This window comes from Barbus barbus (genome assembly GCF_936440315.1).
Source record: "Barbus barbus genome assembly, chromosome: 23".
Lineage (NCBI taxonomy): Eukaryota > Metazoa > Chordata > Actinopteri > Cypriniformes > Cyprinidae > Barbus > Barbus barbus.
Genome location: NC_136751.1, coordinates 23,935,558 through 23,962,567, shown reverse-complemented (window position 1 = coordinate 23,962,567; position 27,010 = coordinate 23,935,558). Strand labels below are relative to the sequence as shown.

Genomic DNA, 27,010 nt, shown 5'->3' with positions numbered 1-27,010 from the left:
AGCTCCAACCTGAATAAAGAGCTTGATTCTCCCCCGCTAAATTCAATAACACAGCCTTTGATCCTTCCGGAACCACAGCGCTGTTTCTGTCGGTTCCCATTGATGTGGCTTTTGGCTCTCTCATTGCTAATGCAACAGCCTCGCCTCTCGGATTTGGAACTTAGGAAATTATGTATACACCGCTTACTTGAATGAGCGAAATTGCGTGCATGTGTTCCTAGCGTGGTTTACTCTGTGTCGTCTTTTAACTTTCATTTTAATGCATCATGTGAGCAGATCCATGAAGAGAACAATAGATGGAGAGAGAGACTAAAATAGGCTCATGGTGTTTAGTGTTACAAAACCTAGTGAGCTGGCTAACAAGATTGCATCTTAAGAACTCGTACTGTAAGTGCATTTTTTCTGATATCACATTTTGGCTAAAAATTAAGAGACCACATGACATGTATGGTCCCAGTATGCAAAGCTCAAGATGGCAGAGCTTGAGAAAATGTATTAAAAGTGTCAATAAAAAGTATGTAGACAAATTTAATAGGCACTATTATAACCAGTCCTTCTATGTGCGGTGTATTTTTGTGTTTATTAGATTTCCACAGTGTTTGCTGAGCAAGATGCTGACACTTATGTACTGTGCCATCTAGTGTATGAATTTGATAGTGTCATCTCAAAAGTCAAATTGATCCTTGATTTGACTTTTTCTTTCTTTTTTTTACCATTTCAAATAATTAGCTGTTTTCTGGTCAAAATTGTGTGAACATGTTGCATTATTATCCACTACACATACTTGTAAATGATGTTATGGCTGATAACTGATAAATGGCCAGTTGTGTGTAAAAAATAAATAAATGAGGTCAGAATTTTTTTTGAAGAAATTAATACTTTTAATCAAGAGGTATGCATTAAATTGTTAAAAAGACAAAAATTAAAGACATTTGTTACAAAAGATTTCAAATAAATACCGTTCTTTTTCACAAAAAATTATAATCAGCACAATGTTTTTCAACATTGATAATAAGAAATGTTTCTTGAGCACCAAATCAGCATAGGAGTAATGATGCTGAAAATCCAGCTTTGCATCACAGAAATAAATTACATTTTAAAACGTATTAACATAGAAAGCAGTTATTCAAATTCTAAAAAGATTTCACGATATTACCGTTTTTACTGTATTTTTATTCAAGTAAATGCAGCCTGCTAAAATGCTACAAACTAAACTATGTGCCACAGGTCAATTTAGACACCACAACATAGACTCTTATGAAGAACTGTACTCTTTTGATAGTTTTAACCGTAGTATCTGCACATTAAAATGGAACAGCATTCAAATGTTACAGACATCAGCTTAAAAGTTTCTATAAACTGCTGCTGCACCAAGAAAATGTTGAGATCAGACATTAATTTGCACAAGTGTGTATGCGTGGAGCCGCTCTATCCACTGCTTAAGGTGATGCCCGACACTCCTATTGTGCTTCAGGTTAAAGACAGCAGAGAGAAAGACAGAAACACCCCCTCTGGACGCAGAGAAGGAAGGGCAAAGTGAGAGCGTCAAGATTTCTCTTTGTTTTACGTTCCCCCTCTCTCGTTCTTCTCTTTCCGCTCCCTTCTCTCCCCTGGGCGGTATAGTGGAGAAGGATTGAGCTACGTCAAACTGAATCCTCATACAGAGATATTTCAGTCCCACCTACAGGCAGCAGGTCATTGTACTTTTTCAAATGCTCTACATGTCCCAAATGACTTCTCAAGCAGACACACATACACAAACACACATAAGGCATGTGCATTCATGCACAAACAGTCACGGTCCACTTCATCAGGCCCCTTGCAATGTTTCCTAACAGGGTTTTCAGCATTGTTTCGTGCAGAATAAAGAGGCACTTTCGCTAAGTTTCCTCCGAACAGATGCCTCCATTGTGTCGTTAGGATGTTGATACTATGGAAGGAGCGATATGACTCCCTTGTTTGTTATTTGGTCTTTGTGCCGGCCGTTTCGATCTCCGCCGCATGTGTAATGGAACGGAGCAGATGGAGTCATCAAACCACTGCTGCCACTGTAGAAGGGCCAGAGAATATGTAAGGCCCGTTGGGACTGGAAGGAAGGAGACTTGTAATGTGCCTGATTTAAGCAACCATAACAAATCCTCCAGCAGTCAGCTGCACCTCAACCTGATGCATGTGGCGAATGTCAACAGCTATCGGATGCTTGCCATTGTTTGAGAACCACCTTCACTGGGACTCCAGAGGGATATGCAAATGACGCAGACACTGTGGCAATGAAAATGTGCTTTATTATTTACCTGCCATCGTTAGGCTTCATTCCAACACAGCATGCATGCATTATACATATCTGTATAGCATGTAGGAATATACTAAAATAGTATAGTACTAATTCACGATTTAAATAATACATTTTAAGGAAGTTTTGTAGAATTAAGCTGGTTTGAGTTTATCTGAGCCCAGTTGGACACATTTCTTAGGGCAATTTTACATAAGACATGTTCTTGAGACAGACAGACACAGTGCCCTCCAAAAGTATTGGAACAGTAAAGACACAATTGCTCTGTTAGCTGTGGAGTCAAGACATTTACAAATATGATTAAAAAATGAATATGAGACAGAACTACAGAATGGCACGTTTTATTATTGGGTGATTAAACACAGATGTTTTACCAGCTAAATTCAGCACTTTTAGAGTTTCATCCCTCTATCTGATGTGAGCATAAGTATTGGAGAAGTTGCCTCACAGGTCTTTCTAAGTGATCAGCTGTGTCCTGTTGCATTAATTCTCCAGATATTAAAAGCAGGGAATGTGTTGTATCAGTTATATCCATTTCTTCTGAATCTTGCATTCGATGATGACACACACAAACCAGGATGAAGATGAGGGAGCTGACTTTGAGAGAAAAGCAAGCAATTTGGATGCTAAAAGAAAAGAGGAAGTCAATTAGAGCTATAGCAAAAACAAAGGGCATGGAGAAATCAAGAGTTTGGAAACCACCAGCAACCAACAACTACCTGATCGGCTGAGAAAACAACAGTAGTTGATGACAGACAAATCATAAAAGCTGTGAAAATGAACCCTAAAAGATGCGTCTGTAAAATCACCAACAACTTCCAGAAAGCTGGGGGTGATGCTCTGGGAAATTACGCCTGTAATTTCAAAGTGAAGGCTTATAATATACTCTTAAAAGCGCTCTTTTATTTCCTTCTTGACAACCAACCAATCACAGTCTTCAAAAGAATGTGTCATAGCTAGCAACGGGGTCAGCCCCTCCTCCTCACTTAGATAAAAGTTGTCTTTTTCTCGCTCAGAGTTGCTCTCAGATTGGTCCTGAATCACTTTTAAGCTAAGACTCCTTGTTAGAAATGTTTAAGCTAAATTAGGAGCTCTCTAAAAGGATTCTTAGAATCTTTAGGAATACGGGCCCTGACAATCTACTTTCCTCAGGAGACTTTGACAGAATTACAGATGCTACAAAGCAAGATGCAAACCTCTGACCAGCACCAAAAATAGAAAGGCAAGATTAGAGTTTGCAAAAAAGCACAAAGCTGAGCCAGAAGAGTTTTGGAACTTTGTTTATGGACCGATGAGACAAAGATGAACCTTTATCTAAGTGATGGGAAAGCAAAAATGTGGAGAAAAAAAAAAAGGGGACCTGCAAATGATCCCAAGCATACAGCCTCATGTGTAAAGCATGGTGGAGGTGGTGTCATGGCATGGGCATGCATGGCTGTCTCTGGAACAGGCTCTCTCAACTTTACTGATGACAGTAGCAGAATGAATTTGGAAGGGTACAAAACCATCTTGCCTACAATATTCAAGAAAATGTCACCAGACTCATTGGGAAGTGCTTCATATTGCATCAGAACAATGACCCAAAACACCCTGCCAGTTCAGTCAAGGAATTTATAAGGGCAAAGAAATGGAAAGTCTTAGATTGCCCAAGTCAATCTCCAGATTTAAATCTGATTGAACATGAATTTCACCAGCTGAAGAGGAGAGTAAAGGCAGAAACTCCCCAAAACAAGCAACAATTGGAATTGGCTGCATTAAAGGCTGGGAAAAGTATTTTAAAGGATGAGACCAAGAGTCTGGTGATGTCTATGGGTCACAGACTCACTGCTGTGATTGTGCGCAAGGGATCTGCAACTAAATAATAGCTTTTAATCTTTTATATCTGCCTTATGTTCAACTGTCCCAATACTTATGCTCACATCAATGAGTGGGATGAACTCTAAAAGTGCTGTTCTTTTTATTTGGTAAAACATGTATTTGTTGAAATTGCTAATAATAAAATGTGACATTCTGTAGTTGTGTCTCATATTCATCTTTTAATCATATTTGTAAATGTCTTGACTCCACAGCCAACAGAGCAATTTTGTCTTTACTGTTCCAATACTTATGGAGGGCACTGTATGTATGCATGTATGTTTTGTTTTTATACACCCACCCACGATTAAAATGCAATTTTTAAATGTTAAATCCCGAAGGCCGCGCTGGGCTGTAATACCTCTATCACAGACACACACAGGAGGGCCATGTGAAGAACATAATGAGCATCAGGCACATGGATGAGACACACGGCGGGTTCACGGCCTAGCTGAATGGGCAGCAGTGAAGGGGAGTGTAATGGGGCCGGGGTGCAGGCTTGATGGAGCCCAATCCCTGTGGATGAAACGGTGATGCACCACTACCCAGCATTCCTTCCTATAGATTGGATATTTTCAGTCTGGATTCTCCCGACGCTTCTCTCAACATTGGGTTGGAACAGTTCAAACCATTTGAACTGTTGCATTATTAAAGGAAGTGTACACGGAAACCTCATTCTTTAATGCGAACCAATCAGATGCAAGAGTCACAGAACACAGTGCCAGTATTATTGCAAAAATGTGTTTCATTTGGGTTTTGGTTTGTGTAGATTTAGGGCCATCTGCCATGGCTGTACTATTGTTTGTATCCCCACCATTGTGTTGCAGAAGCTCTAAGGTAGATTTTCTTCTCCAAATTGCATCAAAATCCTGAAAACCATGGAACTATAATTTATGTGGCAGCATTATTTGTATGTACAGTGGTGTGAAAAAGTGTTGGTCCCCTTCCTGATTTTTTTATTTTTTTGCGTGTTTGTCACACTTTAATGTTTCAGATCAAACAAATTTAAATATTAATCAAAGATAACACAAGTAAACACAACACACAGTTTTTAAATGAAGGGTTTTTTATGAAGGGAAAACAAAATCCAAACCCACATGGCCCTGTGTGAAAAAGTGTTTGTAAAATATGGTGGTGGTAGTGTGATGGTCTGGGGCTGTTTTGCTGTGATAAATTGAACCATGAATTCCGCTGTCTACCAAAAAATCCTGAAGGACAATGTCCGGCCATCTGTTCGTGACCTCAAGCTGAAGCGAACTTGGGTTCTGCAGCAGGACAATGATCCAAAACACCAGCAAATCCACCTCTGAATGACTGAAGAAAAACAATATGAAGACTTTGGAGTGGCCTAGTCAAAGTCCTGACCTGAATCCTATTGAGGTGCTGTGGCATGACCTTAAAAAGGCGGTTCATGCTCAAACCTTCCAATGTGGCTGAATTACAACTATTCTGCCAAGATGAGTGGGCCAAAATTCCAGACAGACTCATTGCAAGTTATCGCAAACGCTTGATTGCAGTTGTTGCTGCTAAGGGTGGCCCAACCAGTTATTAGGTTTAGGGGGCAAGCACTTTTTCACACAGGGCCATGTGGGTTTGGATTTTGTTTTCCCTTCATAATAAAAAACTTCATTCAAAAACTGCATGTTGTGTTTACTTGTGTTATATTTGATAAATATTTAAATTTGTTTGATGATCTGAAACATTAAACTATTTATTTTTAGTTTAATTAGCTTTTCATCGAACTCTCCAGAAAATGTAACATTACATTTATTACAAAAAGTAATACATTTCATTTTTCTTTTAATTCTTATATCAATACGTTACAATATTGTCCTTTATTTAAATCAATATGATAAATGAGTTAAAAAAGTAATCAAAAAGTAGTCTGAGTATATTACCTAAAATATGTAATGGATTACATTACAAACTACGTTTTGTGTCATATAACAATCAGGAACAGATTGCAATTTTCAAGTAATCTACCCAGCTCTAAAAAAAAATCAAATAAAGTCCAAATGTTTGAGAAATAATGTTCCATTATCATTCAGCATAACAGATATATTTATGTAAAAATGAAACAATGCATTCTGACCCATATGTATTAAGATATATACAAGAAAAAGTGATCATACTAGATTTTATTATATTTTAAATGATACAATTTAAATGATAAAAACAACTTGCTCACAATTGGGCAAAACCTAGTGGTTTGAAAGACAATTGTGGTCTTCTGTAAATGATGGTAAAAATGTATAGTGGTCATTTTTGCTCAAAATAAATAAAATGCATTCTGTACAGAAAAAAAGCCGTATTAAACTTTTAAATTATATTTAATAATGCTGACAACTTTTTTGGCATAAACTACATATATAGTGCTATTTGTTCCGAACCTCACGATTGAAATTCTATGGCCAAAACGATCTGTTGTATAATAGCAAAGAAGGCTTTACCTTTGGGATACGTTGAGATGTTCTCAAGGATGAACTTGACTTTCAGTCTCCACACTCTGGTTAAATAGCCTCCTCAAAATCAGAAGGAGAGCAGTCCTCCACATACAACTCACATTCAGGTCTGGCTCCATGCTGATACGAAGCACTCACTTCTCATGATCCATTCAATTCCCAAAATATAAAGTCTATTGCGAATGAATATGTCAGCCAAAACTGTCTAATTTTCAGACTTTTCCATGCCTGCAGAGGCGTTGTGATTGGAGCTGTGACAAATTCTCTTCTGTCAACTATTCAAACCATGACAAAGTATTGATTTTCTGCTCAGGTGATTTTAATTAGGCATTTTTAATTAGTTTGCCCATTGTTTGTCCTCCATTCTGTAGTTCAGGCATTGGCCAGGACTGTATCATTCATACAGCCGGCACACAGTCTTCTTACATAGGCTGTCTCCAATTGATAAGAACACAATCAATGTCTGTGACACTCCCTGCAATTAGCTTCCCTAATTAACCATTTGGCCAAGGAAATAGTCACTGCAGGGGGCTGATTTCCAGGCTTCAAAGAAACCAGAGGTGTTGAGTCACGAGTTTTACCATTTACAATTCTAAACTGCCAAAAACTTGTTAATTTTGCTGAATGGAGAAGCACTTTTTTTGTTATATATTGCTATGAAATTAATGAATCTCTTTGAGGATGCCAGAAAATGAAAAGCCATGCTCAGACTCTTTTGTGCTGTTTAGATTCACTGACATGATGCATATCTGTGGTTTTAGAAACATGATAGGTTTTCCAGCCTATCTGCACCTGTTCCACATTATCAGAAGACAATGTAAGATGAGACTCATTGTGTTTATGCAGTAACGGCACTCTTGAGCATCTCCTGTCTGAACACGCATGCCTCCATCACTATCAATAACCATAAATAGCTCTTTCTGTAGAAACCTTGAAGGATGGGTGAGATAAGAAGCCACATTAGCCGTTCCCAACTCGTAGGCACTATTCAACCTACATTGTCCCATAGAACCGAAGGACTACATTTACAAAGGGCCTAAAATGATAAAGAGATACAGAGCAATGTAAATAAGTGGCTTTCAAATTGTTAATATGATATGATGGTTTTTAAGGACATTATTTTTTAAGATTTTGTAACTGGGTTGCCATTGGACATCCAATGAGAAATCTGCATTCTGAAGCAAAACCATTTAATGACCACTGATGTAATGTCCACTATATATTCTCATCCAGTTATACAAACAAATCCCATCACATATGAATGCATGCATATCATGGACAGCTATCCGTAAACAGGAGGTTAAATGTCTAGAATTCAAGAACTGATTGATCGCCTGTCTCCTCTATGACGTGAATGAAGGCAGAAGCATAAATAAGAGAGACGGGCAGACGTGAAGAGGCAGGCTGCTTGTGCTCCGAGGCCTGCGAACACTTCACACACACTCACGCAAGAGAAATGAATCTCATTTGCTGAATAGAGGTTGATATTAATACCAAGGGGCACAGAAATATGCAGGGAAATGAGTTGTTTTAGCAGGGTGCTCCTTTGAACACGGCAAGGATTTTTTTGTCTCTCTTGAAATGAATTTGAAGGAAACGTTTGAGTATTTTTAGGTCAAAGCATATCCGTGGAGACCGCATTTCTTGTTTTATTAATTCCAACGTTACGGCCCTTTGGATTTTAATGATATGTTCTGTTACTTTTTAAGTGCTTTTTTTATATACTTAATGAGAATGCATTAGGTTACTTGCATAGCGGAACGTGTTTGTTGTCGCTATATGAGAACAAGCAAATATGCAATTAAATTCCGAGCGTGTCTGTTGTGAATTCAGAAACACGGTAACATCTGAAGCACGTCTTGAACTCTAAAGAGGGCCAATAATCAATGTGTTTGAGGGCGAGGGGACTGTAAACATATTTAGACAAGGATTGAAGGTGCTTTTGCCATATTTTAGTCCCAGAATGCCTTGTTTCTTCACCATGAGCTTTATGATGGGTGATCTTATTACAGTAGCTTAGCCAAGTGTTGGTCCACAAACAAGGTTTAGGACACTTATTAAACCAGAAATATTCCCCCATATGCTCGCAAGATGAAAGCAGACCGATTTTACCCAGCCTGACATATTTTTTCATTCGTACTGGGTTCATCTTAGCTCTTCTTTGACCACTTCAGACCCAAAATTGCCTGCAGTCTCTGATCAGTTGTTAATAAAGCAGCTCATACAGGAAGGTATCACACATGCATTATAGCAACGTTGTGCACAGTCTATCATAGACGTCAATTTTTGCACTGGGCTTTTGTTTGTTTGTTTGATGAAAGCATAAAAAAGAATGAAAAAAGAGACTCAACCGAGACATGAAAAATTGGCTAGCCTGTCTACAGGGCCATCTGACCTTGCTTTGTGATTTTAGAGGCATCAGTGTGCATTCAGTGGAGTTCAATTTAGTCATACTTGAGGCTGCGAGTCAGAATAAACCGAGGGTCTGTCCTTTCTGCAGCGATACGGTGAATAGTTCACATTCTCTAAAAGAAGTGATTGAAATAACACAGAGCCGTGTCAAAAGAATCAAAAAACCATTTTTATACTGAAACAAATGGCATAGAAAGGTAAATATTGATCGCATTGTAGTTTTGGGCGGAGATGGAGTAAAATATGTTAGATATGCAGTGCTGGTATTCTTACAAAAATTCTCCATGGTCACCATAGTTAAGTCAATTGTTAGTAGTCCTTGTGAAGGTAAACATACTGATGCTTACAATCATCATACTGTAACTTCCAGTTTGTGCTACGGACATAATTGATACCTCAAATCATGCAACTTCTTACAGAGAGATATGCTATTATGTTATTGATCAAAACAATCCCATTAATCTACATTTAAGAAGGGACCTTAGCCATATCTGGAGATTATATTAGCAAAATAATATAACACTTTTGTCACGTGACCAACTCAAACACAAGCAAAATCTGCATCTGGAGCTTTCCCAGCTTTACGCAAAATTCCTGATTGTGCAGATATGAAATGATTGGATTTCGCTTGTGAAATTATGCCGCAACTTTAAATGTGGACACACTTTTTTCTTATGACCAGGTCAAACACAAGCTTCAGTTTCAGTTAACATTTTGAGCCTTGCATGAAATTCTGATTGTGCGAATGTGAAATTATTGGATTTTTCTCACAAAAGTTCGCCACAACTGTCTGTAAATACGGCCGCACCTTGAAGGGATAGTTCACTCAATAATGAAAATTCTGTCATTAATTACTCACCCTCATGTCGTTCCAAACCCATAAGACCTTCGTTCATCTTCAACACAAAACAAGATATTGTTGATGATACTGATAAAATCCAAAAGCTTTCTGACCCTGCATAGACAGCAATGCAACTGACATGTTCAAGGCCCAGAAAGGTAGTAAGGACATTGTTAAAATAGTCCGTGACATCAGTCGTTCAAACTTAATTTTATGAATATAAGAGAATAATATTGTGTGCGCAATTAAAACAAATATAACGACCTTATTCAACAATTTCTTCTCTTTAGCGTCAGACTTTGACGCATTAATGACAGTACCACGATGCAAGATAAACAAAGGTCTTGCGGGTTTGGTAAGAAATGAGGGTGAGTATGACAGAGTTTTCATTTTTTTGTGTGAACTATCCCTTTAAGACATTCATTGGTGTGGGGGGTGGGGGGGCCGGGGCATGTCAGAATCTGCTCCTTTTCTCGCCCCGCTGCATCCTCTCATCTGTGCAACGGATGCTTTTACTGGTGGAACAGAGTGACTTGAGAGCAGCTAGTAATTTATAATGCCCACATTGCATGTCTGGGGGCAGAGGATGTGGGCAGAACGGTACGTGTACATGCTCGGTGCCTGACCCCTATTTTCACAGAGCCATGTAGTGATAGACTGCTTAGCACTGCCTGCTGGGCTGCGTCTTCTTCCATTTCAGCTCAAACAAAGGCTTTTTTGGCGTATATATGTATGTATATATATATATATATATACATATACACACATTATTTTAGAATACTCTAGGCAGCTCTCAGGCATCTATATATATATATATATATATATATATACACACAAAGTTCATTTGATTTGCGATCTGCTCATTTTCAAAAGACATTACAAATATTGATCACAAAGAAAACTATAAAACAAATATAGTACAAAATGGCTTTGTTTAGATTTTTTTCAGTGTTTTAAAAGCCATTTTATGTTGAGAAGAATGGATTGTGCTGTAAACCTAAAAAATGCATGCTGCTGTGCTGCCACCTACTGGCCATATATGGTAACTGTACAAATCTTTTAGTACAGGATTGGTGTTGTCATTTTAATATGTTTGATTGTCTGTTTTAGGAGACTGCAGATTACTCTAATGTCCAAGAGCTGAAGTATTTAGACATGGTTATATGCGAGTCTCTCAGACTCTACCCACCTGCGTTCAGGTATTACTTCATAACCGGTTCAATCACATATGCTAGAATATTAATAGCACTATTACGGTTCTTACACATTTTTAGACTTTAATTACTTGGAAACACATCTATTAGAAATAAAGCAAAATGGTTTTGGGCTAGCATTGCACTTTTTCCCAGAGTGAATCTTGAATATCATGTGGATTTTGTTACAGGGTAGCACGAGATGTTGATCAAGACACTGTGGTGAACGGCCAGCTTCTGCCTAAAGGATCATCTCTGGAAATACCTGCAGGTTACCTCCACTATGACCCAGAGCACTGGACCGAACCTGAGAAATTCATCCCAGAGAGGTGAACTGTCTTTAATTCATTTTTTGGGAAGAAATTAATACATTTAGCCAGCATGGATGCACTGCATTGAGTAAAAGTAACAGTAAAGACTAAAAAGTTACAGAAGATTTCTATTTCAAATAAATGCTGTATGTCTAAACTTTCTGTTTATCAAAGAGTCCTGAATAAAATCAGTATGCATCAATCAAAATATAAGGCAGCACAGCTGTTTTCAACGTGGTCAAGAGAGCTCAACGTGCTGCAACTTAACAAAACACATGCAAATAGAAAAAGCACCAGCAAATTAAGAAAACATCTTCATCAGTTTGACAGCACGTGCTGCAAATACTCGCAACACAACCAAACACAAAAACGCGCTGCAAGTAGCACAGACCACAAGGGGAACCCCAACAATGCCTACGAAAATTTACCATGGTTTTATTATAGTAAAAGTGTAGTAACCATGTATTTTTTTTGGGGTATTGATTACCATTTGTATGAACGCAATTGTACATACCATGGTTAAACTATGGTTAGTGTTTATGGTAGTGTTAACTACGATTTATTTTTATATAATAAAATAGGCTGATATAAATAATAAAATATGCTATATAATGTATAGGCTATTTATTTATTTTAATAGTAAACCCATGGTTAAGTTTTGTAAGGTAAGTTGTAAAAGTAGCCAGCTTACATAATAGTTCAGTTACAGTAACTGTGTATTTCATCAGCTTATTTAGGCTAATAATATCCAAAAAAAAAAGCTAAGAAAATATATAATCAGGATATTAAAATAAAAACTCACCTTTCAGATTAGACATTGCATGTCCCAGCCAGGTTCATCACTTAAGTTGTTGCAGTTCCCTTAAACATTGCCAATGTGGTGTGTGCGTATTTGCAGCGCATTTGTATTTGTTTGTGTTGTGATTATTTGCAAAGTGTTTGAAATGACTGGATAAATGGCTGCTGAAAATTCAGCCATCACAGGAAGAAATTACATTAAAAAAACCTTAAAATTGAAAAGTTCATTTAAACTACAGTTCTTGCTTTATTTTTGATCAAATAAATGAGCCTTTCTGAGCATAATGTTATCAAAAACATTAAAAAATCTTAAACTTTTGAACAGTAGTGTATCTCTCACAGAATATCTTCTAGTATTTCAATATCATATCTACTCTGTGGATGGTCTGTATATTTTTTTAACAAGCTGCACACAGATCTTTTGTTTGCATGCCTCCCGTGTGATATGCTCACAATGAACTCTGTATTTGTCTCAGGTTCACTCCAGAAGCCAAGGCCAGCCGGCACCCGTTTGTGTATCTGCCGTTTGGAGCGGGGCCACGCAGCTGTGTGGGCATGAGATTGGCCCAGCTGGAGATTAAAATGGCTCTGCTTCACATATTTAGGCGGTTTAATGTGATGGCCTGCGAGGACACTGAGGTTTGTTATTGTTACACTGAAAAACTGCAGCTGTAGAATGCATGCAGATTCTGTCTTCCACAAATCTGGAAGTTTCCTGAGATATGGTCTATATTTTCTGTTTATGCCACACAGGTTCCTCTGGAGTTGAAGTCACACACCACCCTTGGACCCAAGAATGGTATTTTGGTCAAAATGACCAAGAGGGAGAATTTTGAGGATGAGTCCTAATGGGAGTTTTAGTAGTCAGCTGGACAGTCTAATTCTATTAAATTATAATCAAATTATTTAGAAATGTAAACTCTTACCCCCAGTTTCACAGGCAGGGCTTAAGACTATTCCCAGACTAAAATGTAATTATGAGCTGTTTAAACTGAAATAAACTTGCACTGACTGATCTTAAAACATATCAAGATGCACACCAGTAATGTTTTTTTTTCTAAGGCATGTTAATAAAAATTACTTAAATGTCCTAATTGAACTATGTCCTAATCCTGGTTTAGTCTAAGCCCTGTCTGTGAAACCGGGCCTTAGTCTGGAATCACCTGACAACTAAATCATATGTATCTGTGCTACTCATTTAAATGAAACGCAATTCAACACTATTCATTTAGAACTTAGGCACAGATGTACACAGAGCAATGCATCACACAGTACATACTGTGGATATTATTCTAGTGAACACTATCAGCGTTTATATTTCTAACCTCAGATCAGCAACATATAGTGATCATTACTGTAAGAAACCACCCAGATAACTACAACCAATTAAACCAATTAAATGGAAGAAAATCAGTATTGATTAGATGTAAATGAAGGAACTGGGATTGGACAGTCTTGCCTTATTGCCAGCAAGATAATTGAGCTTCTGATGATTATGCTGTTATTTTACATACTTTATATTGCATTAAGCTGCAATGAAGTCCCAGAATGACGTGACTTTTAAGGTTTGAGTGTACAGATTGTGCTGCAATGTGATTGTTTACTCAGGGTATGATCTGTCTAACACTCAAAAAATGAGGTGCCTACTTTCGGATAAATGAGGCTTATGATTAATCAGATGCAAATAGAAACACAAAATGAATCCAATATTTGGTGATAATATAGCATAATGAGAGATTTATAAGCAATTGTTTGCAGTCCGGTCATTTTTGACCGGGAACACCACAAGTGTGACTAGGTGAAATAAAACCCACAAAAACTTACAAAAAAAAAAAAAAGTACTCAAACCCTATGTGAACAAAAGTCAGCAAGTTTGAGTCCAATGCGATAACGTTAACTAGTATTTTTGGGAAAAAGAAAATCTTTTCCGGGTCAATTTGACCCGAACACTACCAGAGGGTTAACAGAAGAACAACTCTTTGAGAGCTTGTCTTGGTAAATAAACCCAGTTTACTGGAAAAAGGGACAGTTCTTGGCCAGAAAAGGCTTCTTGTCTTGTCACAAGATCCGTTTTCCAAGATTTCACTTCTCAGTTTAACCACTAGAGGTCACTGACTAGAGAATCTGTGATTTCCTGCTTCTTTTTGCCTGTGTCTTAATCTGTGATTTTGTTTGGGGTATTAAATGTTGCAAATCGTTCCTGGTTGTTTGTCAAACTGTATTGTTTATAGCTGTACTGTTCTTTGCATATTAGCCTTTTCCCAAAGGTCCAGGAATGTGACAGGTGGAAACAGTAAGCAAAGGTTCAAAGTCAAATACCAGCTGAGAGACTGATATGTATTTAAAGGGATAGTTCACTCAGAAATTAATTTTTGTTATTATGTACTTATCCCAAAAACAAAAGGTGGGTGTCTTTATGCACCATAGAAGCGGTCCATACGACTAGCCTATATTTCAAGTTCTCTGAACATAGACGATAACTTGTGTGAAAAACAGACTGACCGATATTTAAGTTGTAGACATCCACCCTAGTTTTTCTTAGCACATTCATTAGAGAAGTAGCTATTTTTTTTTGTTTAGTTTTTTTAATTGACTGATTCGATTATTATTACTAATAATATTGTAAAAAATAGTGCTGTCAAACGATTAATCGCATCTAAAATAAATGTTTTTGTTTACATACTTGTACTTTGTCTATGTATATATAAATACACACACATCCAGTATGTTTTGAAAATATTTACATGTATATATTAATATTATTATATTTTATATAAATATATTTAATATACAAACATAACATTTTTCTTAAATATATACATGTTGTATGTGTTTGTATTTATATTGTGGCGGGAAAGAGCAAACGACAGACACAGTGGGTGTGGCGTCAGGCCTCGGAGAGGCTTTTATTAAACAGAAATAATAAAATAAAGTGTCCAGAAGGGGTTAAAGTGTCCAAAATAGACAGGGGATCTGGTGTTCTCGTCGTGCTGCGGAGATCGAAAAGGAAGGGTTCGAGGAAGGGGCGACGTACATGGAGACTACGTACATATCATGCGTCTTGTAAGGCAACGTACCTAGTTCAGACGTACTTAGTACACGTATATTTTTGATAAATTTCTTACATACGCCACCGTCACGTCGCCGTCTATCATTGGTTTCGACAGTGATGTCGTCGCGGGTCTGTCGTCCCTATCAATCCCCATTCAAAAATCGACACGGACTGGAAGGGTAGACTGCTCCTTCTTCTACTGCCAAGTCTTTGATGTGGCAGCTTTCACACCTCATACGGCATCCTGGCCCGCCAGCCGTATAGCGGGTCCGGCAGCTTGTGACATCGGCGGCACTCGTCCCCTCAACGCTCCCTTCCTGGACCCACGAGGACACCAGCGTGCATACACGGGAAAGAGACCGGTCTCTCGAGGAGAGGCGCGCTCGGCATTTAAACAGCGGCGATGATGAGGCCCGAATAGAGTTCAGGTGCGACTGGTGAATGGGGGAGAATAAGGGATGGGGTGGTGGTGAAAATAAGGGGGAGGCAGCCCACTCGTCATAATATATACATAATAAATATACACAGTACACACTCATGTACTATGTAAACAATATCTTTTATTTTTGGATGCGATTAACCGCGATTAATTGTTTGACAGCGCTAAAATAATATATATTTTTGAAATCAAGTTGAAGTTTAACTCACTGACTTGATCCAATCTCACCTGTTTCTGATAAAATAAATGTTTACGAAAATAATAGTTTGTAACCATATCAGTACTTTAATTCCATTCACCTTATTCAACATTAAAATACATTGAACATTAATTACATAAAAATCTAACTAAAATAGTTATCAGTAATGCTCAGTATTCATACAATTGTAACTAAATCATTTACTTTTCATACTGTTTTCATCTAGTACAATAAAATAGATTATTTATTGATTGATAGTTAGTGGTGAAATTTTGGCTATATAATAGATTAAGAATTTCATAAAACCCTTTTTTTTCAGTGCCATAGCCAACAAGAAAATACAATCACTGCATACATAAAGACCTCTACATAAAATCCTGCTATTTTGTTTTTACCATCTTTTACTGCACAGTGGAGTGAGGATTTATTAGTAAAATGAATTATGATAAAAACACAGTTACCCATTACGTAATCCCTACAAACTTTTACTTGAAAGAAGATGCCCAAGAGTTGTAGATTTTGGTTATGTTCAGTAATGTTAACAAAAATCGGCTATGTAACAGGACTTTCAAGAAATAAGTAAGGAGACCTTTACTATACAATTTAAGAGTATTCAATGATGTACTCAGGATAGACCTGGAATTTCTCAAACACAACAAAAATGGCTGGGTTAGTCTCATTGTCAACACAGCTGTCATAAAAGCTTTGGCTGTTGGGTTTCTGTGGAGGACGAACTGAAGTATTGTTACCCTTTGTGAAGTTTCCCACCAGCACCAGTGCCACGAACATCTTCTTGGTCTTGCTGTTCCTGGATTTTGCATATTTGTCAGAGTATGAAGCATCTCTGGCAAAATAGCTGCCTATAAACACATTCAAAAATATGCAATGTTTGGGAAAGCATTCAATAATAACTCTTTGATTGTTGGCTACATGACAAGAACTGTTATACATATGTAAATACTGTAATATAAATATGTAAATACCTTTCCCATAAAGTGTGCCATGACTTCCACAGATCCTCCAGTCAAAGTTTTGCTCACAAATTGCTGCTATGAGAGATTCATCTGTACCATGGAAAAGGTAACGCTGGTCAGTTGCACTCCCTCCATTTCTCTTATTCATCTGTTCTATTTGCCTAGGAAAAAACATGGTATAAAGCATTAATCAATAAATAGAGTCTACCATATTCAAAATACTACCAAGTATCTGCTAAAAATGTAAATATTTATTAATAGGTGTACGTTGTACATTATATAAAGTGTATTTGCGCACTGAAGCCAGACTTATAAATATTAATATTAATGCATTATTTTTATTTTATACTACGGGGCCGTTGAATGCTTGAATCTGATTGGCTGACGAACATTCTAAGGTGTGCAATTATTTTCAGGCAAACGCACGGCGAACGTAGTTCCAGGCATCTCTCGACCGCATTACATTTCCGTATCATTTGAGACAGACTCAGAGATGTAGGCTAATTCACGCACGCTCAATCTCTCTCTTTCTCTCTGTCTGTCTGTCTCTCTCATAACTTACTTTTTAACTGCATTAGTCTACTATCAACGGCTCAAGCCTCAATTACTAGGTCTAAAATTACGTTTTGGAATTAGCAACGGAGGCGATGGATGAGATGCGGAAAATAATCCTACTCACAATAGCGATTTAAGTACAAAAACCGGACGAATCCCTTGAAATATATAATCTGATCGATGTGTTGAGGTGTGGTAACCGTAGTATAAGAGGAATAATTGACGACGGGCCGTTGAATTATAAGAAAAATAATGCACACCCAAGGTGGTGATGCGGCCACGACAAGAAGCGGAGTTACACCTCGGGTGTGCATTATTTTTCTAATAATTCAACGGCCCGTCGTCAATTATTCCTTGCATAATAAATAGATTGTATATAATATATTTGTAATTAAATATAAATATTCATATTACATATTAATACATTCATACGGACGTTCTAAGCAGCCATGCATTACCATTTTTTTCCTTCTTGTTTTCTCTTGATCACCACATAACGAAGTTGTTTTGTCGTTATAACGACTTATTTTTCTCGTGATCTCGACATAAGTTGTTCCCTCTCAAGCTTTTACGAGACATAGCAGAGAAATTCTCCGTTATGGGAACTTTCCCAGAGGACTGCTTCCGCCCTCCTTCCAACATCGAGGAGTTTGTGTCCTTTGGCCAGGAGGAGGGGGATGACTCGATGTCCATTTCGGTCTCGGAGAGGGAGGATTGGGCGGGATCGGAGCCCGATCAGACGGACAGCTGGCTCCTCTTGGCCCAGGGCCCCCAGACCTCCAAGAGGAGCTCATGAGCGTTCTGTCGAAGGCTGTCCAGGAGTTGGAGCTTACCTGGAGTCCTCCAGAAGAGCCTACCAGTAGTAAGCTCGACTCCTGGTGTTTCAGGTCCACACGGAAAGCTGACTGGAGGGTGTCGGTCCCCCCTTCTTCCCCGACGTACGCGAGCAGCTGGTGAAAACGTGGTCTGCGCCCCAATTGGTGCGCGTCCACTCTGCCACACAGGCCATCTTTTCCCACGTGGATGGCCCCACTGGTACGCGCGCTCTCCACCCATCGAGGAGACCATCGCTGTGCACCTGTGTCCTGCAGCAGCCAAGACCCTAGGCTCAGACATCGGCCTTCCCTCGAAGCCATGCAGGACAATGTTACTTGCTCGCTTTCCCGGTAAGGCAGTGCTAACTAGTATTTTCACCCTGCAACGCACGGGCAGACCGGCGGGGAGACTCGTTAAGACAAAAAGCATTAAGAATTCATTAAATTGTTAGGTCAACTTTAAAACACATGTAATCACCTTATTTGTTTTATACCAATGTTCTCTATAAGGTATAAATATGTTTGAGTTAATAAATGTCTGTAAGAACATTGGGTTGATTATATTTGTGTCATTTTGTCAGGTTAATGCTTCAGCTAGAGATGATGTGTTGCACAGGTATGGAAACTTGATGAATTGTGTTAATTTGGTTTCTAGCTTTAGTAATATCATTCATTCTCGCTGCATAAGATACCTGTCTGTGATGCAATGCGCTGGTACACTGCATTTCTCTGTACTAATTATGGTTTCTATAGCCGTGGCATCATTAGGATGGTAATAAGAGGTGGATTCATTCATGTAGGACGCCACTGAAGGCCTAGGTGTGAAATGCATGGCCCGCCACTGGTTACTACACATGCGCCCGCTGCAGCTATGGCTGAAATCTCGAGTCCCTTGGACGGCGTGGACTTCGGGGCGGAGGTAGATTTGTTCGCCACGAGCGAGAATGTGCACTGCACGCTGTTCTTCTCCCTGTCTCACTCCCCGCTGGAAGGGGGCTCTGACATCGCATTGGCCAGCAGCCAGGCTGTATGCGTTTCCTCCGATCAAGGTATGGCCACTAGTGTTGTGCAAGATCAGGGAGGAGGGGGCTTCAGTGATACTCATCGCCCCGAACTGGCCGAACCAGCCTTGGTTCCCAGACCTGACAGAGCTGCTAGAGGCACCGCCCTGGCCGATCCCCATCAGGATGGACCTGCTATCTCAGGTGAGCGGCTCGGTGTGGCACCCGAACCCGGAGTTGTGGAGTCTTCATGTATGGCTGCTTCGGAGATATCAGAATTGCTGAGCGCCCTGCATTCTCGTGTGCTCTCGGAGGTACGGGCACCCTCTACGAGGCATTTGTATGCTCTGAAATGGGGAGTGTTTGTGAAATGGTGCCATGATGTTCATATCGACCTGGCTACTTGCTCTGTGTCGGATGTTCTGCTTTTTCTACAGTACAGACTGGATAGTGGATCTCTACCATCAACACTGAAAGTCTATGTGGCAGCTATTGCCTCGTTTCGTTCTGGTGGTGAGTTTTCTTAAGGGAGCAAGGAGATTGCATCCTCCACGTCCGCCTTCAGTCCCACCCTGGGACTTAGAGGTGGTGTTAAGAGCTCTTTCACAGCCACCATTCGAGCCTTTGGCATCCGTTGATTTGAAGGAGCTATCTCTCAAAACTGCACTTCTTCTTGCCCTCGCTTCGGCTAAGCGTATAGGGGATTTACACGTGTTTTCTGTGGACAGCGACTGTATTCGCTTCAGACCTGGTGTCTGCAGTGTCACTCTCTCCGGCCCAGATATCACTATCTACCCCCTTCAGAACGCAGACTATTTCGTTTGATGCGGACGCTCAGACTTCAGGCTCGTGTGCTTCGGTTGTTGTGCGAAGGGCCGGGCCGTGTCAAAACAGAGAATTTCCCACTGAATTGTGGACGCCATCAGGTTTGGAATGCCCTTTGCACATTATGGCCCACTCAACAAGGGCAATCGCCTCCACCTGGGCATGGTCAAGAGGTATGTCTATTCAGGATATGCTTTGCAGCCGGCTGGTCTTCTCAGAATACCTTCGCCAGGTTTTACAAGCTGGACGTTCAGTCCTTAGCCTCCCATGTGCTGTCGGTGAGTGACTGATTCATGGTTTGCTACCTCTATTCGTGAAAAGCAAGTAAGACACTCCGAATGCGACCTTCTTTCACAGGAATTCGGAGGATGCATCAGGTGTATCCGTCGCTGCTACAGATAACCCACAATTCTTTGCGTCGCCGTAAACAACCGTCGTTAATTAGAAAAATGCTGCCGGCCATCAGATGTACACACAAGCGCAGTGGTGTTTTCAGCTTAACTTAAAGTACCTCCAGTAAAAACGGATATACTTTATTAATATCCTCCTCCTTTTTTTTCTCTAACAGATGTCTGTTGAATGTATGCAGCAGCTCCTCAAACATTGAGCAAAATAAAACAAGTAAAAGCATTTTTTTTTTTCAAATTACTTTATAAATTTAGAAATAATCTTCCTTCATTTAAGTAGTGTGAGAGCGCAATGATGCTCTAAATGTGTTGGCAAAGCAACGTGATACGTCCTGTTTCCTTTTCCTCCCGTCCTACGAAGGCCGTCTCATTTTTAATTCCATGTTGAGGACACTTCCTTGCGCATCCTACAGAGGATGCGACCAACAGAGGATTCGACCTCCAGAGGACGCATCGTTCTAAATGAGACACAGCTATTATGTTTAAAAAAATCGAATAATCATGGTTCTTTTAACAATTTTTTGTCACGTCGAAATCATGAGAAAATTAAGTCGTGATAACGAGAAAACAACTTCTGTTATATCGAGATCACGAGAAAACAACTCGTTATGTCGAGATCTCGAGAAAATTAAGTCGTGATGACGAGAAACCAGAAAGAAAAAAAATATAACAATGTATGGCCGCTTAGAACTTCCGTACATATTAATTATTCCTATTACATGACACAAAATAGCTATATTTTTCAGATTAAGTATTTGTTTACTTTCTCACCACACGTTCATAGTTAATGTGTTGAAACATCTGTGTGATCTTGAGGGGAACTGACTGCATACTAAAAACGTTAGTTCTGAGAGAAGCTCTAGCATCATTTATTTGAAGACCAAAATGATATGGCTGATACACATACAGTATAGCTGAAATATTGTATGTAATGGCCTTGTGCAAATAAACTATATGGAGAAAAAAAAAAAACAGTTTATGGAAAAAATATATATAAAAAAAAAAACGTACCACTGAAAGACCCTCCAGAGAGAAAGATTCTGCACTCTTTCAATGCCTTGAATGATCTTTTTGGGCAGTGTTCTACTAAACATTGAGCTCACCCTTTGGTATTCCTTGGAAGAGCTTTGCAGCAGAACAGTCTGAGGAAACAGAAATTCAGTATTGTTATGTTACAGATGACTGTTGGTACCAGATGCTTTTCAAAAAACGTAAAAACTTTGATCTTCATTTTTAACTGGCTTTGGATAAACTGCTGAGCAGCAAGAGTAGACGTATGGATCTTCATCTATAACCCTAAGTACAGTACAGAATTGATTTCCAAAGTGCTTAATAACTACTTGACCTTCCTGTACTCAGTGTGATTGGACTATATACCTGGTAGGTGAAGTTATCAAGAGCTCCTTTGTCCCAGTAAGGTGGAACTTCCACTGAAGAAGACGTTGAGCTGTCTGGAGACTCACTTCTAATTAAAACACAATACACTAAAGTGCACTGAATAACAGATCAATCCTGTTTAATATGTGGGTATGTATTGGAAAAATGGTACAGTATATCATACCCCTTGATTTTGCTCTTCACATCTTGGGCAGAAACAAAACGTGGTCTTCTTCTAACGTCTCTTTCAGTTTTGTACTTCAGATTTTGCTGGCACATCTCTGAAAATAATTTGCCATAATTTTATGTGCTTTTGACAATTTTTTTCTATTTAGCTTCAATTTATTTTTATTTTAGTTTTAGCAACATGCATTAACAAAAGCATAATTTCTAATGTTCAAGTTTTTCATCTACTATTTCAGGAAAGAAAAACAATTGTTTTAGTTAACAGTAATAACACTGTTAAGTACCTTTAAATTTGAGGATGTATTGATGGTTCTGTGAAGTGAATGAAATTTCCGTTTCATTGTCAGCTAGGTACCGTTTCTCAAGATCTTCTGAAGTTATTGACGCCACAAGTTTAGAATCGTCCTGTAAGATTCAAACAATAACTGTGGTGAAATGTAGTTAAAAGCTAACAGATTTTTTTTTTTTTTTTGGTATAATATATTGACAAATAATTGCTATTCTATGTCATGTTAAATGTAACATCACAGATGATTTTTCAAACTCAGGTTCTAGAATTGCTTCTGAGAGGTATTACATTAAAAATGTGTCACTGACCCCTTTGCCATACTCTGTCCAACCTCCCTTGTCATTCCTCCAGTGCCAGATCCATTCAGTGGTCAGAATGAAGTGAGGGGGTTTAGTAACAGAAGATGCTGTGGACAGCCGACGCACGTCTGACACTCCACATGTCATTGACATAAAGTCCACTACCTGATGCCCTGTGTTGCTCTCAGTAATACTGCAACAGGTGTGGAAAATGGTGTTAAAAAGGCAAGACAACCCACTATACAATTACTGGCCACTTCAGATACACATGCTAATACAAATATTTAATTGTGCACTAACTGTTTTTTTCCCCCCTTTATAATAAAGTTAAGTTTTGCATATAAAGATACAAATACAAAAAGTTTAAAATCATGTACACTCACGTCACATCAGTAACCTAATAAAAGCATTTTAATTTACATGAAGACATATTGAGATCACATGACCAGCTGAATACGACTAATTTTGTCCCAGTAACTGTTCCTCTTATTAGACACCTATCACAGAATAGATTAATCACAGTTGACAGTGAATTATTGCAGTGGCATCTGTAACTTTGGGATGTGACGGAACGATAGATTTGCAATATGAATGTTATTTGAAAACCCATTAAAATACCACTGAGTATTTATTTATACCACAAAATATTAGCTGGACTGCAGTATGCCTTCTCAATCTCCTCTTCATTCGGCAAGTCTCCCCACATAATCCCATCCTTCTGTAATATCTGCCATTTATATGGTAGATGGTGGTGAAAACGGACACACTTGTCTAGAGGAACATAAATAATGGAATGGTAAAGAAAACACACATAAACAAATATTTCTTGCTTAACCTAAAGGGGTTCTCAACCATTGTTGGTTGCATTTTTATATACCATAGTTATTGTACCGCCATGCCCCTCCTGTAACAGAGTTAAGCTGCTGCACTGTTATTTTAGTATAATTGATAAACTATTGAAGTTTTATTAATATTTCAAATTAGATTTTATATTTTCACTATAATTTTAGTAAAAATTAATTTTATCTAATAATCTAATAATTTTAGCTGAAGTAAAATAAATGTAAGTTTTATTTTATTTCTGTTACCATTTATTTAATTTCAAGTCACATATTTTATTATGGTTTCAGTTTTAGTTAACGCTGTTTAGTTTAGTTAATGCTGGCTGGTGGTCTACATGAACAATGCTTGAAAACGGTACAAGCTGTTTTGTGGCTCTCAATGATACTTCTTCATATTTACCACTTGTGAGTTCACTTTTCCCTCCAGGTCACATTGCAGCATACATTTCATATATGTTTTGTAAGTTATTATTTTTGGGAATATTTGCCGTCATTAGACAGAACAGTAAGCGAGGAGGACAGGGAACAGTATCAGGAAAAGACCGCGAAACTCTGGTGTATTTTACATATTTTAAGCACAAAATAACCTGTATAATTTATTTATAGATTATAAAACTATACAATTAGGCTCACAGCACACTGTAGTTTGTTAATGTTGATTAATATATATTTTTTAAATACAACATACATGCATTTTCTGTTATGAATCACAAGGTTGAGCACCTCTTGTTTGCGATTTGCATTAAGGATATGTGCTTATTCAATGACATCACCTTTGAAACTACATCCATTGCGTATGAAAAAGAGACAGACTTCATTGTGATCCGCTTCACTGACGGAGCTACTGGATTTGTGTCTGGTGCGTCCTTTCACTGCAGGTAGAGCTACTGTCCGGATAGAAAACAGAATGGAATGAGACATGGAGGAGAAAAACAAAACAAGCACAGCAGCTATTTTGTTAAGTGCAAAATAGTGTGCTAAATTACAAAACAAACAGAATCAGTGGCTCTTTTTCTGTCATTCACCTGTCTCACTCTTCTTGAAAGTTGAAGAAGCAATCAGTAACTTGGTCTTGTAAAGCCTGTGGAGTTTTCGCATGTTTTCTGGACCGAGTCCTCGGCCATTCAGGATTTTCTGAGCACTTGCATTGAAGCTATGGGCCCTTTTGCAAGCTGCTCCAAACTTACAGTCGTCCTGCAGGAAGTGCAGGCAGAGGTGCAGGTTGGTACAGGTTGTCTTATATTTACAGCTGCCATATTCGCCATTTCCCTTGTTGTAGTGGAAGCACACCTAGACAATAGACACATCACAAAACGTCAGGAGCCACACATTGTATAATGTACAAATTACATTACACCTTATAAGAAAATGATCATTAAAGGAATGGTTCACCCAAAAATGCTTGGGTGAACTATTTCTTAAAAAATTCTAATAATTGACACAGGTTGCAGAAATGGTTAAACACACAAAAAGTCTGAGCAGCTTCCTTGCTTATGCACTATGCTTATGTGGGTGAAAAGTTAATGTTTATGCAATCTAGATGTTTTAAAGTCACCTTCAAACGCCGTCCAGAGTCTGACTTGACTTTCCAAGAGTCATTTGAATGCATTGAGAGATAACTAGCAAACCTGTTTAATAGATATTGACCTCTGGAAGTAATGAGGGGTCGTTCTGAAGCAGAAGTTGAAACAACTCTTCATGCCCAAGGCCAAGAAGATCATGTTTCTCCAGGAGGTCCGAATTATGTGCTGACATCAAGTCATGGGATTTTTTGCATTTTGTCCTAAGAATGACAAATAATGAAAATTAAATAGATTTAACTGTATGTTCTATCATACACAGATCATAGAATCATTAAATATATCAAATGTAGAGTTTTTATATAATTCTGTCACTTTCAACAAGCTGTAATTGTGTCCCACTCAGCAAACATTGTGTAAATATTAATTAGTATGTACACTGTACTACAATCATTACCTATTCTGACTTTACTAGTTCTTAAACTAAATATTAGTACCTATTTATGAGACAAGTGTTGATGCTGGTAACATTTCTCATCATACCAGCTGCACCTTTTACTCATTATATGTAATTAAATGGCTAGTCGAGTCATAGTTTAATTTAAAATCTTACTAGTAAGACTAAAATGTTACTAATAACACCCGGAGTACTAACGTGCACTAAGAAAACAGGTGCAAGTAGTTACAAGCTACTTAATGAATAGTTACAAGTGAAACGGAAATAGTCATAAGACTATAAAATATATTTAAAACTATATTTTATTGGAATGCTAGTCGCTACAGAATCTCTTGCTAGCAAACAAACAAATAAACAAGGCCTAGTACTAACACAAACACAAAAGCTAGATAGTTTTAAGGAATACATGTCGAAAAAGGCTTCCGATACCTTATTATCTTTGATTAAATGCTAATGACACTCTTCCTTATGATTATTTATAACAACTGGCCTAAGAAGGAACTCAAAGTTTACTTACCCAAATCTGCAATTTCCACAGACAAAGTACCTACACAGATGTAGGTCTTCACACCCGGAACATTTGTCATTTTTACACAGTCGCAGTGAAGTTTTGGCTAAGATCAGTGTGTCAGCATCTGGTATGGAGCTTCTGGGCTTCGAGTCTTCATCCTGAACTATAACAAACCTCTGGTGATCGTCGAGCACTTGAGACAAAACCTGATCCGCCACCGTGATACTCTGCCGCAAATCCCTCTCGACTTTACCATAATCCGTGCAGCCCTCATGTTTGCAGATAAAGGTGAATATGTGTCTAGAGACGATGTTCATTTTCGTAGATGCCGTCAACGACAGAAAGTCGTTTTCACTTTTCCTGATTTTAGCCGATGGTTTGGGGCATTTAAACGGAAACGAAAGCGAAACTGATGCTGGTCTTTGGTGCCATCTCCAGGAAACCATACAATAGAATAGACCACAATGGCAGCCGACTGCGTTAAAATGCAGCTAGTTGCTACAACTGGAACTCAAAATGATCTTAAACCTGAAAAGTAAACATACAAAACTCATTGGTCAATTTTGTTTGTTTTGTTTTTAAATGCCATTGACGTTGCCCAAAACAAACTATTTCCTTCCTGCTTTCATGTCTCACAGCCTCTTTCATTTCACATAATAATAATAAAAAAAAAAACATTAAAATAGTTGCCACTATCCAGATACTGACAAATTTAAGGGGGTGAAAGGGTCAGAATTCCCCAAAGGAATTATGGGAGAAAAAGCACCTCATTACAAAAAAAAAAAAAAACAACCTTATTTAAACCAAATAAGAAATGGTCCTGTTTCTGTCCACTTGTTTGGCAAATTTCATATCCACAAATTCAGAATGATAGCCTGATTTTTCCCCGTTTAGTTCTGAGATAAAAAAAGAAAAAGTCCTTTCTTAAATTACCAAAAAAGAAAAAAAAAGAAAGGTTAAAATATCCCAAGTTTTAACTAAGATTACCAAGTCTATTACAGACCAGATACTGAGGAAATTCAGTTTTTATTTTTTCTCTCTCTCTCGCTTATTTCCTATCTCAATTGTATTGTAGTGTTTGGTAATTGATTACAAAAA

The 27,010-nt window shown here is 38.3% G+C and overlaps 2 protein-coding genes and 1 long non-coding RNA gene across 4 annotated transcripts in view; 1 reads left to right on the top strand and 2 right to left on the bottom strand.

The window, feature by feature from the left end:
• Nucleotides 1-14,002, top strand: part of LOC306842718 (thromboxane-A synthase-like) — a 64,458-nt gene extending 50,456 nt beyond the window's left edge. Inside the window, exons 11-15 of the mRNA XM_079373741.1 lie at nt 10,973-11,061; nt 11,247-11,384; nt 12,641-12,803; nt 12,918-13,661; nt 13,773-14,002. Of these exons, the coding sequence (XP_079229867.1) occupies nt 10,973-11,061; nt 11,247-11,384; nt 12,641-12,803; nt 12,918-13,013 (486 nt within the window). The 3' untranslated portion in view covers nt 13,014-13,661; nt 13,773-14,002. The remainder of the gene's footprint in view (nt 1-10,972; nt 11,062-11,246; nt 11,385-12,640; nt 12,804-12,917; nt 13,662-13,772) is intronic.
• LOC306842719 lies at nt 12,916-14,557 on the bottom strand. The gene is made up of 3 exons (XR_013781778.1): nt 14,170-14,557; nt 13,769-14,113; nt 12,916-13,662 (listed from the first exon to the last, which is right to left on the bottom strand). It is a non-coding gene; the product is annotated as an uncharacterized lncRNA (long non-coding RNA).
• Nucleotides 14,558-15,757: 1,200 nt separating this feature from the next.
• LOC306842717 (protein mono-ADP-ribosyltransferase PARP12-like) lies at nt 15,758-26,658 on the bottom strand. Of its 2 annotated transcripts, none has more exons than XM_079373739.1 (12): nt 25,919-26,658; nt 25,072-25,207; nt 24,450-24,714; nt 24,198-24,311; nt 23,221-23,353; nt 22,592-22,775; nt 22,279-22,399; nt 21,993-22,089; nt 21,809-21,896; nt 21,443-21,573; nt 16,838-16,989; nt 15,758-16,714 (listed from the first exon to the last, which is right to left on the bottom strand). In XM_079373739.1, the coding sequence occupies exons 1-12, from the start codon at nt 26,356-26,358 to the stop codon at nt 16,458-16,460; spliced, it is 2,118 nt and encodes a 705-aa protein (XP_079229865.1). In that variant the 5' UTR covers nt 26,359-26,658; the 3' UTR covers nt 15,758-16,457. The 2 variants fall into 2 exon arrangements, with proteins under 2 accessions (XP_079229865.1, XP_079229866.1); XM_079373740.1 differs by having other exon boundaries at nt 15,916-16,714; nt 24,198-24,308; nt 25,919-26,336.
• Nucleotides 26,659-27,010: the final 352 nt, after the last annotated feature.

Coding starts and splice junctions, on each gene's coding strand:
- LOC306842717 (XM_079373739.1), bottom strand. CDS start 26,358: ATGGTTTCCTGGAGATGGCACCAAAGACCAGCATCAGTTTCGCTTTCG. Junction 22,090..22,278: donor ATACATCCTCAAATTTAAAG/GTACTTAACAGT, acceptor AATTATTTTCAG/AGATGTGCCAGCAAAATCTG. Junction 16,715..16,837: donor TGGCACACTTTATGGGAAAG/GTATTTACATAT, acceptor ATGTGTTTATAG/GCAGCTATTTTGCCAGAGAT.